This window comes from Strix uralensis, chromosome 21 (genome assembly GCF_047716275.1).
Source record: "Strix uralensis isolate ZFMK-TIS-50842 chromosome 21, bStrUra1, whole genome shotgun sequence".
Taxonomy (NCBI): Eukaryota; Metazoa; Chordata; class Aves; order Strigiformes; family Strigidae; genus Strix; species Strix uralensis.
The window spans coordinates 7065791-7077961 of record NC_133992.1 but is presented as its reverse complement, the minus strand read 5'-3'; the positions used below and the strand labels follow the sequence as shown (position 1 = coordinate 7077961).

The 12171-nt window shown below is 58.5% G+C and overlaps 1 protein-coding gene across 4 annotated transcripts; it reads left to right on the top strand.

The window, feature by feature from the left end:
- The first annotated feature begins 6066 nt into the window (after nucleotides 1–6066).
- Nucleotides 6067–11792, top strand: ASB6 (ankyrin repeat and SOCS box containing 6). Of its 4 annotated transcripts, none has more exons than XM_074891233.1 (7): nucleotides 6067–6102; nucleotides 6839–7072; nucleotides 7523–7704; nucleotides 8109–8215; nucleotides 8605–8713; nucleotides 9225–9311; nucleotides 10143–11792. In XM_074891233.1, exons 2-7 carry the CDS (start codon nucleotides 6960–6962, stop codon nucleotides 10817–10819), a joined length of 1275 nt encoding a protein of 424 aa, XP_074747334.1. In that variant the 5' UTR covers nucleotides 6067–6102; nucleotides 6839–6959; the 3' UTR covers nucleotides 10820–11792. The 4 variants fall into 4 exon arrangements, 2 of the variants coding, with proteins under 2 accessions (XP_074747334.1, XP_074747335.1); XR_012631836.1 differs by lacking the exon at nucleotides 6067–6102 and having other exon boundaries at nucleotides 6109–7072; nucleotides 10143–10908; nucleotides 11225–11792; XR_012631837.1 differs by lacking the exon at nucleotides 6067–6102 and having other exon boundaries at nucleotides 6109–7072; nucleotides 10143–10908; nucleotides 11651–11760.
- The last annotated feature ends 379 nt before the right edge of the window (nucleotides 11793–12171 follow it).

Genomic DNA, 12171 nt, shown 5'->3' with positions numbered 1-12171 from the left:
GGAGCAAGGTCACCTCTCCTGGGAAAAGCCTGGCTCTCTCGCCTTAATGAGATAATTACGTCCTGCACCACAGTTAAAAACTCATAGGCTGCTTCCCTTGGGGTTAGAAAGAAACCTCCCTAATGAAAACCAGCCACCGGGAGAGGAAAAAGGATTTTTTCCTCTTTAAAAATTATATCTATATTTATATAGATACACATATATGCATGGAGGAGGTGGTGGGAGGGAGGGAGGGGGGGCAGACCCAGGGGCTGGGGCTGGTTGCTGGTGTCCGGCGCGGGCTGAGCTCGGGGCGATGAGCAGAAATCGAAGAGGTTGACGGTTATTATTTCTTCCCCTTGATTCCAGCGTGCTCCCCTGCCCGCCGCTGCAGGCACATATGGACGGGGCTGCGCGCACGCAGGGCTCGACGCGAAATCTCCGAGCGAGATCGGCCGCTGCAGCCCAGCTCTGAGCTCATAAACATCCCTGCTCCAACGCAGCCGAGGGAGGCAAACCCCTGGCTGAGTTATTTTAACATTTGTCGAAAGCTTTTCTTGCGCTCTCTTCCCCTTCAAGTCAGAGGCGTGCAGATTTTTAAGCCAGCCAGTGCTGCCAAATCTGATCTTCCTGACGGAGAAGCAGCTTCCCAGAGCTCTCCAGCTTGGAAGGGGTGTAGCTGAAGGCAGATTTTGGCTCTCTTCGACTCCGCGGGGGGCTCCTCGAGTGTGCAAACAAGCCAGCCCAACCTCCCTTCCCCCCTCCTTTTTTTTGGGGGTCCATTTATTGGCCCTATTGACCCAATTTATTGGCCCTAGGGGCACTTTAGGAGTCAGCTCCGGTGTCTGGTCCGGCCCGCCTTGGCCGTGTAAATCACGGGCTGGTGTCACACCACTTTCTGCTTCTGCTTCCCTGGGGGCTGCTCCCCACGGACGGGTGTTTTACCTCTGCCCAGCACCCAGCCGGATGGGTCCCCAGCAGCGCGCGGTGCCAGGGTGATGCTGTGCACTGCAGTTATGTGCTCAATGCGTGTATTAGAATATAGATTGCATATATTAGAATATAGATTGCATATATTAGAATATAGATTGCATATATTGCCATCAGCCCTCCTGGCTGCCCTGGGCTCTCAGGGGGGAGATGCTTGCATCACCCCTGGGACCACCGGGCCCTGGGGGACCCAACGCAGCCCCGTGCCACCCGTCCTTGGCCATGTACCCACTTTATCCCACTTTTTTCCATCGTGACTGCAGGGACAGACCCTTCCCCGGACGCAGGTGACACCATGTACAGGAAAAACTACTCAAGGACCAGCCTGGGGGATGGCGACATCCCCTTGGAGGACAGCAACCCGTCAGCGATGTGCCCCAGCTGGTTGCGGGGGGCGGGGGGGGGCCGGGGCAGCGAGGACACCCGTTCTTCCCCCAGCACTTCCCCCTTGGCCCCAGAGGCTGGGAACATCTTGCTGTGATTATTTTGGGGGGGGGCTGCAGGGCAGCTGGTCTTGGCCCATGAAGGGGTGAGGGTGGGAGGGGGGACAGAGCAGCCCCAGCCCCATTTATAACCCCTTTCCTCCTCCTTGTTCGGGGCCAGACCTTATTCTTGAACTGTCTGGCTTTTCCAGGGGAGACGGCTTTCCCTCAGTTCACGGCATTAAATAATTAAATGGAGGGAATAATCGTCGGTGAAACCCCCTTGGGTTCGCACTTCCTCGGGCCCTGTGATTGCTGATATTTTTTTGGGTGAAATATGACCTTTTTTATGATCAAAGGGGATCAGAGTTCCAAAGGAAAGTAAAAAAAAAAAAAAGTAAAAAAAAAGAGGGCAAGCATTTTCTTTTTTCCCAATCCTAGTGGTCTGGTAAAGTTTCTTTAGACATGCAAAGATTTACACACCTTTCTGCAGGGTGCCTTAAATTACCCTCCGACTCTTTACACATTTCCATGAGCAGAGCAAGAACAGTAAGTCATTGAGAAATTAACTGGCCTTTCAGTAATATCCCCTGTCGGCCTTTCAGAAGGAGAATGTCTAATGACTTTTTTGAAGTAGAGGTCAGGGTTTGCTTTTTTTAAATAAAACAATCTGTATTAATGCAATTTCCTTTTTAGCTGTAGGATTTGCCTTTTTTTTTTTTTTCCCAGCATCATTTTTTTTTAACTCTGCCAGCCACACAAGGCATTTGAAGCGAGACCTAGTTGTTTGAAACCCACCCTCCTGGCGTTTCCTAACTCTCTTGTGCAAGCTCTTCTCTTTTTTGGTAAAAAAATATATTTTAAGTGATTAAAACTGGACCTTGGAGCTGACAAGGTGACTCTCAGCCATGCTTAAGGCAAAGCACGGGTGGTTTGGAGACGAAGCCAAGCAAGTTTGCTTTGCCCGACACCAAGCACCTGGATTTTGCTGAGCTGGGTGTGTGCGCAGAGTCCAGCTTTGCTGAGCCAGAACTGTTGGGCTGATGAACCAGAACAGCACCGAATTGGCAGGGCCGTGCCAGGCTCCTTGGGTTGAGGATCTGGCCAGCCAGAGCCCGCCGGGTTTGCAGTTTGCAGCCCTTGGGATGAATGTGTTTCCATTTGCCAGTCCTTCATCTTCCTCTCTTTAAAAAAAAAAAAAAGATATTTTTTGTTAATCTCGCTTTGTGTCCTCCCAGGGGTTTCCTGATATTTCTTCTCATGCTGTGATAATATCTCACGCTTCCACAGCGCTTGCCACGGCACGGATCTGGACGTGCTCTGCCAGCCCCAGCCCTCCTCCTCATCCCCCAACAGCGGCGGTGGCTGGGGTGGGGCACTGCTTGGTGCTGCTCCCTGCGGTACCCGGGTGCTTGTTCTCCTTAATATTCCCAAAATCTCGCCCTATGGATACTATCAGGCTGGCTTGCCCACATCCCCCATGGGTGGAAGGGTTTTCTTACTATGGAGATGCACCTCTGCTGCACCTTAAGAAGGATGTAGGGAGTAAGGACATAGTAAGGAGTAGAGTATGGGAGACGGTGGGGGCTTGATGGTGCCCGGCCAGGACCCAGCAACCGGCTCTGGGGGCTGGTGGCCGGGGGTCCGTCCCTTCCCCAGCGCTGGGGGAGCAGGGCTACCTGTCTCATCTGCTTAAACCAGAGCCGTGCCCAGCCCCGTGTCCTGCCCGGGACTGGGGACCAGACCATCCCCATCCTGCCCCCAGCACCAAGGGCATCGGGACGGGCAGGGCTCCAGCCATCGGGCCCGCGGGGGGGACAGCCGAGGGCACTTGCTGGAGGAGTCCCCCCGTGCCCGGCCCTGGTGCTCCAAGCAGGAATGGTATTTCTCTATCCACTGAGCAATTCCTCTTTCTCCCTCCATCCCTGCCAGACCCTGAAAGCGCAGCATGCCCTGGGCTAACTCCTCTCCTCCTCCTCTCCCCTCCAGATCTCACAACCCCCCCCAGTTCCCTCCTAGCTCCTTGTCTCTGCGGTCGGTGGCATTATAAAACACCCTGGCCAGGCCCTTGGTGAAGGTTTTTCTCTCAGCTTTCTTATTCCCTCTGTCTCTTTCTTTTGCTTTTTCTTTCTCTCCCTCTCTTTCTTTCCCTGCCAGGAATCCCAGTCCCAGATGAACCAATACTCCGTGGCTCTGCTATTTCCCTTTTATTCCCCCCCCTCCTTCAACAGCGAGATGGGAAAAGAGTGAACTAAAAAAAAAAAAAAAAAAAAAAAAAGAAAGAAAGAAAGAAAGAAAAAAATCAAAGCTGCACATATTGGATCCAGATGTGCTTACAGCCCTTTCCAGCAATTTAATTAAATTCCCCCAGACAGCCAGGAGGATTTCTTAATGATCAAATTTCCCTGGCTTTCCTCCTAAAATGCCCCTCTTTCTTCGGCTGGCTGTTGCTCTGTCTCCCTGATGGATAGCCAACTCACATTCTTCCTAGTCCGCCCCGCCAAGGCGATGGGGAGGAAGGGGGCAGATCCTGATGCTGTTATTTTAGCCGGGCACTCAAATGCCCCGGCCGACCGCGCCAGCAGTGTCCCTATTTGCAAAACAGATTTTTTCACCCAAGAAATGTGGGGACGGGGAGTCACCTCCCCAGAGGCCATGGCTCATGGCACGGCCACGGCAGGACCGGAGCAGGGATGCTCCGGGGAAGGGCTCCTGTGTGCTCAGCCCTGCGCTGGCTTCGCTGATGGCCAGGGAAGGGTTTCAGCTCTTGGGTGTCAGGGCTTGACATCTCCCAGGACCGGGTTTGAGCTGGGTTTGGCCCCACACTGCACTCCCAAAGCCTCCCTTCCAGCTGGGGGGGTTATTAGGGTGGGGGAAAAGCCTCTGCGGGGTGCATGGGGGCACGGTTGGCCTGGCAGGGCCCTTTGGGGCAGCCTGGGGTCACCTCTCATCCCCAGGAACAACACGGCTGGGGTCAGAGGTGGCAATGGGGGGACCCACACTCACCAGCCCTCCTTTCCCAGCCAACAGTGGGGAATGCAGGGGTGGCTCCCCCCCAAACAGCGTCTGACGGAGGGCTGGACCCTGCACAGTCCCCACCGGTGTCACGCAGCTGGGGATGGTGACTGTGCCCGGTGCTGCCACCCCAGCTGCGCAGGGTCCGGGGTTTTACTGGACCATGGAGGGTTTGGGCTTTACCCAGACCAGGAGGGTCCGGGGTTTGCCCAGCCACTGGCAGCAGTGAGGAGACACTCAGGACCCGAGCGAGGGTCTTGGCTGCCCAGCCCACCCGACGAAGGGGTCCCCCCGGCCGGGCTGCGCTGGTTTGCAGCCAGCTGATGCAGGCATAAAGCATCCTCCATGCAGAGGGAGAAATCCTCACTCCCTGTTACTCCTCCTGCTGCTTTTACCCTCCAATCCCTGCCCGGGGCTGTCGGACAGGGTTATTTCCACCCCCACTCAGGACATCATGGGGGTGATGCCCCCCAAACCCTACCCACGGGGGCTGCTGGGCTCCAAGGGGGATCCAAGTCCCTACAGCACCAGAGCTGCTCTGCAAAGGGCTTGGAACCCCCTGCCCTGATGCCAAGGGGGGGCTTGGGCTCAGGGGGCTGTGGGCACCGAGGTCCCCCACCCTGGCACCCCACTTTGTGTAGGGAAGGGAAGGGTGGGAAAGAGGGGGGAGCGTGACGGCATGTCAGAAAAATGCCCAACTGGCGCGGCCTCCTCGCCCCCTCTGCCCCCAGGCCACGGCTGCCTGCTGAAATCTGGAAGCGCTCCACCAGAATAAAATAAATACGTAAATAGGAAACCCAAGGCGGCTTCAGTTATTGCCGGCTCTCCGGAGCTCCCTACGTCTGGAAATTCCACCAGAATAATAATAAAAATAATGATTATGATAATAATGCCAATAAATCCAGGGCTAACGCTTCCCCCAGCAGCTCTTTCAGGAGGGGAGGGTCGGGGTGTGCTGTGGGTAGCAGCCCCCAAGACCCCTGAGCCCCCCCGACCCTTGAGCCCCCACAGTCCCCCAAGCCCTCACCGTCCCCCACGTCCCCCAGATCCCTGAGCCCCCCTAGACCCCTCTGAGCTTCCCAGACCCCTGAGCCCTCCGAGCCCCGGGGGGGTGGCAGCCACTCAGTGCCACCCCCCCCCCTCACCAGCACCCCCAGCCCACCCTCGTGGGGGTGAGCAGCCCCGGTGGTGGGTGCTCGCGGGAGGGCAGGGTGCTGGGTGGGGGAACTGGGCTGGCGCACGGGGTCGCACGACGCCACGACACCCTCCCCGCCTCCCCACCCGGTGCCCACTCCCGGGGGGGGCAGAGCTGGAGCTGAAGCCGTCACAGGCCCTGAGGGAGGGGATAGAGCCACGGACGTGGGTGCGCCCGCAGCCCGGGGGGCAGCGCGGGGTGAGGGGGTGTCCTGGGAGGTGTCCCGGGGGGGTGTCCCGGGAGGGTGTCCCGGGGGGTGTCCCGGGGGTGCCCGCTCACGCCCCGCCCCCCGCGATCGGCCCCGCCCACCTGCCGCGCGCCCCCTCCCCCGCGCGCTCCCGGCGCGCCGCTCCCGGCCGCGTGCTGCCCCCTGCCGGCTGCGCGCAGCCCCGCCCCGCCCAGGCCACGCCCCCATCGCGAGGCCTCGCCCACCCGGAGAGACTCCGCCCCCGGAGGCCCCGCCCCACCCGGCGGCTTCCGCTTCCGGCGGGGCCGGGGGAGGTGAGGGGCGGCGGGGCGCGGGGGTCGCAGCCCTTCTTGGGAGGGGAGCGGGTGGTTGTTGGGGCCTCCGCGTCCCTCCCCGTGGGGTCTGGGGGCCTTGCGGCCGCTCCCGGGTTCGCCCCAGGGCTCCGGGGACTCGCCCCGTGGGGTGCGGCGGGGTTAGGGGCCGCTGGGACCGTCTCGGCGGGGTCCCGGGGGTCCCTGGCGTTACCCCCGCGGGGGTGCTGGGGGGTTTATGGGCCTCTGCGCTTGCCCCCGTGGGGCGCAGTGAGATTTAGGGGCCTCTCGATCCCCTCGCCGGGGGGTTGGTAGCCCCCGCGCTGGCTCCTGTGGGTCGCAGGGGGTTATGGGGTCTTGTGGGGGCTGCTCCAGCCCTGCTCCCCTCCCCAGGCAGGGGTCTGCTGGCCGCAGGCACCCCATAGCGCTCGGAGCCCCTCTCTGCTCTGGCCGCTGTCCCCCTGGCACCCCCAGCGTGTGGGGACTTGTGGCAGAGCCTCTGCAGATGGGGTTTGCCCCGAGCCTGGGCTCCGCCTGGCGCGTTTTCTTCCTGCACCCAGATAACTCCAATTTGTGGCTCTGCGTGCAGCAGATAATTTGAATACACCTCCGTAGTGTGTGGGAGGAGATCCCTTGTGCTGGTCTTCGTTGCCTTTTAGAAACGCATAAGGAGGGAGGGAGAAAGGCTGTGTTTTTTTCTAAATGCAAAACTGCTAGAAAGGCTTGTTTGTTTTAAAAGGAGGGAAAAGAACTTCAGAAACCAGGCAGCACCAGGGTCTGCCCACCAGAGCCCTGCGTCAGCGAAGACACCACTGCCATGCTGGAGGCCCCTGGGTGGTCTGTGCGCAGAGCAGAGCACGATGCCTTTCCTGCACGGCTTCCGCAGGATCATCTTCGAGTATCAGCCCCTGGTAGACGAGATCTTGGGGTTGCTGGCGATACAGGATGCAGAACGGCAGAGCGCCCTTGAGAGGTAACTATACGGGGCTGTGAGCGGAGCTCTGGGGCTAAACATCCCCGTGGTGTTTTAGGGGGTGATGGCTGGAGCTCAGGGATGTGGCTGATGACACAGAACTGGCTGGGAACAAAGCCCAGTCCCGGTGAGCAGCTCATCCCACAGACCCTGTTCTTGCTGCTGCTCTTTGGGAACGTCGGGGTGGAGCAGAGCGAACACAGGGGCTACATGTGCTCCCCAGGAACAGCCCTTTCTGCCTCACCCATGGCAATAAAACCTAAACTGGGGTTCAGCTGTGCCCCGATGCTGTGGCATAACCCCACAGCCAACAGGTTAGAGGTGGGGTGGTTACAAGACAAGAAGGGGAGACCAGGGATTTTTCTTCTTCCCTGGTGCTACTTTGACCTTTACACACCCTGAGATTTGTGCCAGTCAACTGAGTAACTGGTTGGTTTTGTGTGTCTTAAGCCCTGCCTGTCTGGGCAATGACAGGAGCCAGCTCTCGGCTGTGAGACGAGTCTTGGAGAGGGAGACCCACTCCCCGTTTTATCAGGAAGGTGTGAGCTATGCCCTGCTGAAGGTCACGGAGCTGGGGCTTGTCCCTGCTGCAGAAATCCTCCTGGAGTTCGGAGCTGACCTCAGCTTTGAAGGTGAGGCTGGTGGGAAGGGGACTGGGCCTGGCCAGGAGGAACCAGCGGGTGAGAAGCTGCCCTGGGAGGCTGTGATAGCTGGGGCAAAAAGAGGGGATGCTGCCAGCTCTGACCCCCACTCCTTGCTCTGATAGCATGAATGTACCTTGTGGCAGCCCTTGTCCAGACCCAGCCACAAGGATGGAGTGGGGGTTGGCCAGGGGCTTGGGTGCCAGTTTGCAGCTTTGAGGGCTTTTGCCAGCAATGGAGTCATTGCAAAAGCAGGGCCTGGGGTGTCTGTGACAGCCCTGGTTTTATGAGCATTCTCAGGGCCCTCCCCAGCTGCCCCCTTCCACTTTTGGTGGGTATTGGGACTGTTGTGGGGAAGCCCTTATTTCTCTCTGACTCTGTGTTTTTGTCCTCAGATCCAGTCACCTACTACACCCCCCTGCACATCGCGGTGCTCCGCAACCAGCCAGATATGGTGGAGCTCCTGGTGCACCACGGGGCCGACATCAACCGGAGAGACCGGGTATGGCCTTGGCTTGGCCCAGCTGAGCCCCTGTGAGATTCCCCTGCAAGGGGGTGGCGTGTGGGGACAGCCCTCCCTGCTCCCCACCTCCTGGCCTTCACCGCATGCCGCTTCCCCTTGGTGACCTCCTTGGCCTGTTGTCTGTCATGCTCCGGTGCTGTAGCAGAAGTTCAAGTTGCTGAGCAAATCTGCCTCTGCTGTGGAGTGATGGGTGGGAGGAGGCTGGAGGAGACAAACTTCTGCCTACAGATACACCAGGGAAGGATCACTTTGGGGATAGGTTCAACTATATGTTGGCTGGGATGAAGCCCCAGCAGCGACTCTCCGGAGGCACTCGCAAATAGTCCTTAATACTTACTAGTGGTTTTTTTCCCTCTTGCTCTGTGCAGATCCATGAGAGCAGTCCCCTCGATCTGGCCAGCGAGGAGCCCGAGCGGTTGCCATGCCTCCAGCGGCTGCTTCAGCTGGGGGCTGACGTCAACGCGGCTGATAAAAACGGTCCGTGTGCCCCCATCCGGCTGCCCCAGGCCGGGTGCTCCCAGCAGTCAGGGGAGGGGGTCCGGGTCCTTCCATCTTGCTGCTGCAAGCGCTCTCCAGTTAGAAACTGGTTTGGAAGCTGGGTGCAGGCTGCTGAACCTCCCTGGTGCTCTGTGTTTTCGCCTTGTATGCTGGCTGTGTCAGGTGCAGAAGGGGACTGAAACCAGCTCCTGGCAGTCCATGGGAGATGGGATGGGGCTGTGCCTCCGTAGCCCTGTGGTGCCCACACGGTCTAAAACTCGCTGTACCGTGGCACAAGTGTCCTCTGGGGCCACCACCAGCCCTGCACATGTGGCCTGTGACCCTGTCCCCACAGCTGTGTGCCATCACGGGGGCAGCGGAACCCTGCCAGAAGGTGAAGGGTTGTCTCTCCCCACGTTTGGCCATCTGGTTGGTGGGGTGGTTTGTTTTCCTTCCTGCCTTTTGGGGTGTCACCCTATTTTCATCCGACTGACCGATTGCTCCACTGCAGGAAAGACAGCACTGTTGCACGCCCTGGCCAGCAGCGACGGTGTCCAGATCCACAACACTGAGAGCATCCGTCTCCTGTTGGAAGGAGGTGAGAGCAACCTTCTCCCCTCTCCACATGCAATCCCTCCAGGCCTAGTGCTGGCTGATTCTGTTACAGCACTGGGCACTGCCCTCCGCTCCTTTATGTTCCCACTGTTTATGTTTCAGCAGTGTGCCCAGGTGGCCAAGAAGGCCAATGGCATCCTGGCTTTTATTGGAAATAGCATGGCCAGCAGGGACAGGGAAGGGATCTTACCCCTGTACTCAGCACTGGTGAGGCTGCACCTCGATGACTGGGTTCAGTTTTGGGCCCCTCACTACAAAAAGGGCATTGAATGACTCGAGTGTGTCCAGAGAAGGGCAACAGAGCTGGTGCAGGGTCTGGAGCACAGGTCTGATGGGGAGCGGCTGAGGGAACTCGGGGGGTTTAGTCTGGAGAAGAGGAGGCTGAGGGGGGAACTCATGGCCCTCTACAACTCCCTGAAAGGAGGGTGCAGAGAACTGGGGATGAGTCTCTTTAACCAAGTAATAAGTGATAGGACAAGAGGGAATGGCCTCAAGCTGCACCTGGGCAGGGTCAGACTGGCTCTTAGGAAGTATTTCTTTGCAGAAGGGGTTGTTGGGCGTTGGAATGGGCTGCCCAGGGCAGGGGGGGGAGTCCCCATCCCTGGAGGGGTTTGAGTTGTGTTGACCCAGCGCTGAGGGATCTGGTGGAGTTGGGAACGGTCAGGGTGAGGTTAATGGTTGGACTGGAGGAGCTTGAGGGTCTTTTCCAACCTCGATGAATCTGTGGTTCTGTGAAGCCCAGCAGTGCCAGAGTTAGTGCTGTCCTGGCCTTGCTGTCTGCAATGCCAGTTCTGTTCTCTGTCCCTTCCTTCAGGAGCAGACGTCAGGGCCACCACCAAAGACGGTGACACTGTCTTCACCTACGTCATCTTCCTGCTGGGAGAAATGGTGTGCAGCAACACCGAGGAGGCACAGGTGATCAGTCGCTTCTGCTTCCGTGTCACACAGCTGCTGCTAGCCCACGGCGCCAACCCCAGCGAGTGCCCGGCCCCTGAGTCCCTCACCCACCTCTGCTTCAAAAGCTTCAAACGCCACTTCCCGCTGCTGCGTTTCTTGCTGGAGTCAGGTGCTGCCTACAACTGCTCCCTCCACGGTCCCTCGTGCTGGTCGGGCTTCCACATTGTCTTCGAGTGCCTCTGCTCGCACCTCAGCGTCTCCGAAGATGACAGCTTCTCTACAGACCTCATCCAGAAGGGTCAGACTCTGCTGGAGCTCATGATGGCCAGTTCACAAGCCATCCAGCTGCCCAGCAACTTTGAGGTCAACACCAGCAGCTGTCGGTACCACGGGGAGAAGATCAGGACTCTTTTCTGCTCTCTGAAGCAGCTGGAGCGCTCCCCGCAGGCATTGAAACATCTCTGCAGGGTGTTTATCCGGCAGCGCCTTAAACCGTGGCCAGTAGATGTTAAAATCAAGGCTCTACCTCTTCCGGACAGGCTGAAGTGGTACCTTCTCATTGACCACGCTGCTGCCGGGCACGAGGACCTCTGAGCCTGACTAATGCCTCCCTGTGTGCCCCCTCCGTGGTCATGGTGTGCCTACAGCCGCCAAATCTCTGCTCTGGGCCAGTTTTCTCCACAGTAAGAGGTGTTGCTGCCCACACACGCGCCCACAGCTTGGCCTGTGCTGCCCACAGTGTCCCTTTCCGCTGTGTTTTGGGGGGGGGGGGGGTGCTTTTTTGGGCACGATGCCACACGAAGCTCTGGGGCACGTCGTGGGGAGGCGGGCAGAGCTCCGTGGCTCCCTGGGGGTGAAGAGAGCCCCGGGGCACTGGGGAGCTGGATGCTGGGGCAGAGGGCTGGTTTGTTGTGGATTTTAAAGAAAAAGCCTGGCGGGCAGGACAGGTGGGGTGGTGGAACTGGAGGGGCAGCCTGTGTGTCCCCCCCCCCACCCCAGCCCTGCGGGTCCCGGGAGGTGAAGCTGTGCCTTAGGTGACCGGTGGAGGTGAGATGCCTCGGGGTGCTGGGAGAAGGGGTGTTGCCTGTGCCAGGAGGGCTCTGGCATCCATGTCCCGGTTTCCTGCCTCCGGTCCTGGTGGAGGTCTGGCATCTCCATGCAGACACCTTCCTCGCTCGCGTGGGCTTTGAAACCAGGGGTGGGTTGTGGGGGGCTGCTCTGCACCCTCTGAGTTTCTGCACCCCATCCTCCCAGCACTGAGGACCAAGAACATCTCGGAGGTGCTGAGCTCCAAAACAGACAAATGGATGTTTCTCAGCTTTGTGGTGCATTCCCTGGGCAAGGACGAGGCACGGGTGGCTAACTGCTGAGTGCCTTGGGCCTCCCTCCCTGAACTTGGCTCTTCCCCTTGCTGACTGCCCCCAGGACCGCCGTCTCTGGTGCCTCCTTCCAGGAACAAGAAGCTGCACCAGGACTCGGGGTTTTCTTTCCAACCTGCTACTGGAATCTACAGCGGGCTGCACAGGGAGGTCCCGTGTCCCAGCCTTGCCACCGCCATCTGGCTCCCCCTTCTAGGCATCTGCTTCCTCAGGACGTGCCAAAGACTGGCCGCAGAGCTGAGCCCCCCGCATGTTTGTTGTTTTGTTTTGTTGTTTGTCATGGGGGACAGATGCGGAAGAGGATGAAAAATCTACTCTGCATAGGTACAGTTTACAGCAGGTGGATCTGGGATCCGCCAGCAGCTTGGCTGCAGAAGGGTTGTCTCCCCCCACTGCCCTCCTGGCAGCATCCGAGTGTTCCCTTCTCACACCCTGTGGAACTGGAGCTGTGCGTCTTGATGAATTGATGTTTAAAAAAAAAAAAATAATGATGATGTGATCAAATACTCCCCTGGTGTCTGGAATGGGAAACGAGCAATTAAATGAGGCCTTTTATAATAATGACAA